The following is a 3811-nucleotide window of genomic DNA, read 5'->3' on the forward strand; positions in this document are numbered from 1 at the left end:
TTTTACCTTGCGATTTGTGTACGTTTAGACCATTTTATTGACATTAGGAAGGGTCTATGGAGGTCACAAAATTAATGGTCCAGAGTCTTCACTATTTCAATCCCCACATAAATTTCTGAAGCTGTATAAAGTCACCAAATATTAACCAGAAATTATGTGCAAACACGTCATGGTACTGAAAGGGTTAAAAACTTCAGACTTCTCATATCCAATACTGTTTTAGTCATCCTTCTTTGTACTAATTTTGATAGACTATTTTCTTCCTGTTATACGGGGAGCAGAACTGGACACTGGACAGCTTAACCCCTTGAGTACCATGACTCGATTCCATATTCATTCTGCTTACTATTTAGTGATTTTATACAGCTTCAGAAACTTATGTGGGAGGATTGAAATAGTGAAGTCTGTGGCCATTAACCTTCTGACCTCCATAGAGTCTTCCCAATGTCAATAAAATGGTCTAATCGTTCACAAATCTCGAGGTAAAAAATGCCTCCCAGTACTGAAAGGGTTAATCTAGAAAACGTCCGACCAGCGCCATTATTTGAGTACTCCCATTTTGAACACTCCTAAAAGATTATCATAATACCCAAATAACTTTATTTCTACGCTCCTCTATGCACTGACACAGATCAGAGCTTACTTTAATTCCGATATCTGAATGACTTTGCCCTCAACCTCCTTATCGCCTCGACGTGTGTATATTTGCTGCAGTGCATTTAAATCCATCAGCCAATCAATCAGTCACTCCCTCTGCTAACAAAACAAAGGTGAAATTCGATAGAGCTTGTTCCTCTTAAACACTGAACACGGAAAAACAACAACAAATATTTGGCAACCTGAAGAGTTCGTCTATGATTTTATTGATATACAACAGATGAACACCTGAGAAGATGCCTGCTGGGGATAAGATAAAGCACTGGTCTAAAGTCTATTAATCTCTCATCTCACATTCACTCACATTCCGGGGTTTTTTTATTATTATTATTATTATTGTTATTATTGTTATTATTATTATTTATTTATTTATTTATTTTTTTTTTTGTTACCATGTAGGCTTTTCACGGGAATTTATGGGCTAAAGGGGATACTTTGCTTCAGTCTCACCCATTCATGTGCTGATAATCTCTTTATCAAACCTGACAACCTGCCTGCTTCTGTATTTCCAACTTCCTATGCCTTGACTTCATTTAACAGGGAGGTTTCAAGACATTTTATCCCTTCATTTCGGCAAACTCTCTCGGACCTGCAAGGGGACTGGCAACTAAATGGGCCTTTTTTTTTTTCATTTTATATTGCCCGTAGCCAGTTTTGCCCTCCAACATCAATAAAGATTAAAACACTTGACACTGGGGAGGAATCTGGAGCATTTTGGAGTGAGATCGGCAAGAAGGAGGAAGTGAGTGCATGGAAATGAATGTGTGGAAGAGAAAATTAAAAGTTAGTGAAAATCAGCGAGTGTAGGTGAACAGAAATGAGAAGTGAATTGTAGCAGGGGAATGAGGAATAAGAGTGTGTCGTTGTTTGGTGGTGGTGGTGTGGTGGTGGTGGTGGTGGTGGTAGTGGTGGTGGTGGTGGTGGTAGTGGTGGTGGTGATGTATTTGTTATTTTCGTTGTGGCTGTTAGTATTTTTTTTTTTTGTGTCTTATTGTTTATTGTTTAGGGGAAAAGCCTGAAGCATCTTAGAGTGAGATTGACAGTTAGGAGGAAGTGAGTGAATAGGAATGAATGTGTGGAAGTGAGAGGGAATGAGAGAGTGAAAGAAAATTAAGAGGAAGTTAGTGGAATTCAGTGAGTGTAGGTGAATAAAAATGAGGAGTGAGTGAGTTGTAGCGGGTGAGTGAGAGCATGTCATTGCTTGGTGGTGGTGGTGGTGGTGGTGGTGGTGAAGGGAGTGTGTCGTACTTGTCAGTGACGAGAATGAATGGAAGTGCGTTATAATCACTGACTCCTGACCGTGGCAGTGAAGTGCTTGTGATGGACTTGGATGTCATGTCTGTCTGCAGAGAGTGTGGGTAAAAAGATTGAGCTAAACACTGCGGCTGTGGTGATGATCCAATTTAAAGACTTTTCAGGAAGTCCACAATTTTTTTTCTTCTTTTTTTCTATTTATTAATTTATTTCTAAGACAAGGTTCCAAAGGACTTACTCCACTTGCTCCTTTACCTTCGATGACATTGCCAAATCTAACACACACACACACACACACACACACACACACACACACACACACACACACACACACACACACACCGTGTGGTTAGGACGCTCGGCTCGCAACTGGAAAGGCCCGGGTCCGAATCACGGGCGCGGCGAGGCAAATGGGCAAGCTTCTTAATGTGTAGTGCCTGTTCACCTAGCTGCAAGTAGGTACGGGATGTAACTCGAGGGGTTGTGGCCTCGCTTACCCGGTGTGTGGAGTGTGATGTGGTCTCAGTCCTACCCGAAAATCGGTCTATGAGCTCTGAGCTCGCTCCGTAATGGGAAAGGCCGGCAGGGTGACAAGCAGACGACCGTGGTAGATTACAAACACACACACACACACACACACACACACACACACACACACACACACACACACACACACACACACACACACACACACACACACACACACACACACACACCACCACCACCACCACCACCACCACCACCACCACCACCACCACCACCACCACCACCACCACCACCAGAAATTCCCTCCACTACACAGCCTCCACAACATCCACTCCAGCCTCTGTAACAAGAACACTCTTGTAATCCTGAAGCACTCCACTCCTTCACTCGCGAACACAACACAATGGGAGGAACATGGAAACGAGAGTACAGTGTTTCATTCGTTTTTATTATGAAACTACTCATCTCACAAAATATAATAATAGTAATAATAATAATAATATAAATACTTTAAGAATGATCCTCGTAATGAGCGCAGCCATTATCATCTGGGAGAGCTTGGGAGAGTAGGAGGAGGAAGACGTGAGTGAGAGAGGGAGAGAGAGAGAAAGAGAGACCGCCTAGACACCTCTCACTAAAGGCACAGCTGTGTTAGAAAGAGAGAGAGAGAGAGAGAGAGAGAGAGAGAGAGAGAGAGAGAGAGAGAGAGAGTGTATAATTATCACTAAACGAGATTCCACAAGAATTAAAGGGACGCAACAAGACAGATAAATCTTCTTAATGTCCTTCTGTCTGGGCCTCCGCCGCTGGGTCGGGGCGCTGGAGCGGGAGGAGGCAGAGACGGAAAGCGAGGCAGTGGCGAAGGTTGGAGGGAACGGATGAAAGTGAGAGTTCAGCGGGAAAGTAAGAAAGGAAGGAGAGAAAGAGAAAGAGAGAGAGAGGATAATAATGAGACTGTAAGAGAGAGAATGTGAGGAGGGAAAAAAATGATGTAGGGAATGGAGGAGAGAGAGGTAGAGGGTTTTTATGGAATGAAAAAGAGGAAGTGTAGAGAGGGAGAAGTGAGAAAGAGGATAAAAGATGGGAGATTCTGAAGGTGAATGAGAAGAAAAAGAAAGATGACAAGGAATAGAGGAGGAAGAGGATAAGGAATGGAGAAAGGGAAGATAGCTAGGCAGTGTGGAAGGAGAAAGGATCAGGAATGAGGGAGAGAGAAAGAGGGAGGATGTGAAGAGGAGAGGAGTGGAGTGTAGTGGGATAAGGAAAGAGGAAAAAGGAGATAGTCAGTGTGGAAAGAGAGTAGATGAGAAATGGGAGAAGAGGAAGAGGGAGGATGTGAGGGTGTGAGGAGAGGAGAGGAGAGGAGTGTAGTGGAGGTAGTGGAGGAGTGGATCTCTACTCGTAGGTGACCACA

The 3811-nt window shown here is 43.3% G+C and overlaps 1 protein-coding gene across 1 annotated transcript in view; it reads right to left on the reverse strand.

Annotated features, from left to right (window-relative positions):
* Positions 1 to 3552: 3552 nt before the first annotated feature.
* LOC123498008 (pro-resilin-like) overlaps positions 3553 to 3811 on the reverse strand; it is a 3547-nt gene continuing 3288 nt past the window's right edge. Inside the window, exon 4 of the mRNA XM_045245080.1 lies at positions 3553 to 3811. This exon is cut by the window's right edge and continues 38 nt beyond it. Coding sequence (XP_045101015.1) covers positions 3793 to 3811 — 19 coding nt within the window. The 3' untranslated portion in view covers positions 3553 to 3792.

The sequence above is a fragment of the Portunus trituberculatus genome, chromosome 47 (assembly GCF_017591435.1).
Source record: "Portunus trituberculatus isolate SZX2019 chromosome 47, ASM1759143v1, whole genome shotgun sequence".
Taxonomy (NCBI): Eukaryota; Metazoa; Arthropoda; class Malacostraca; order Decapoda; family Portunidae; genus Portunus; species Portunus trituberculatus.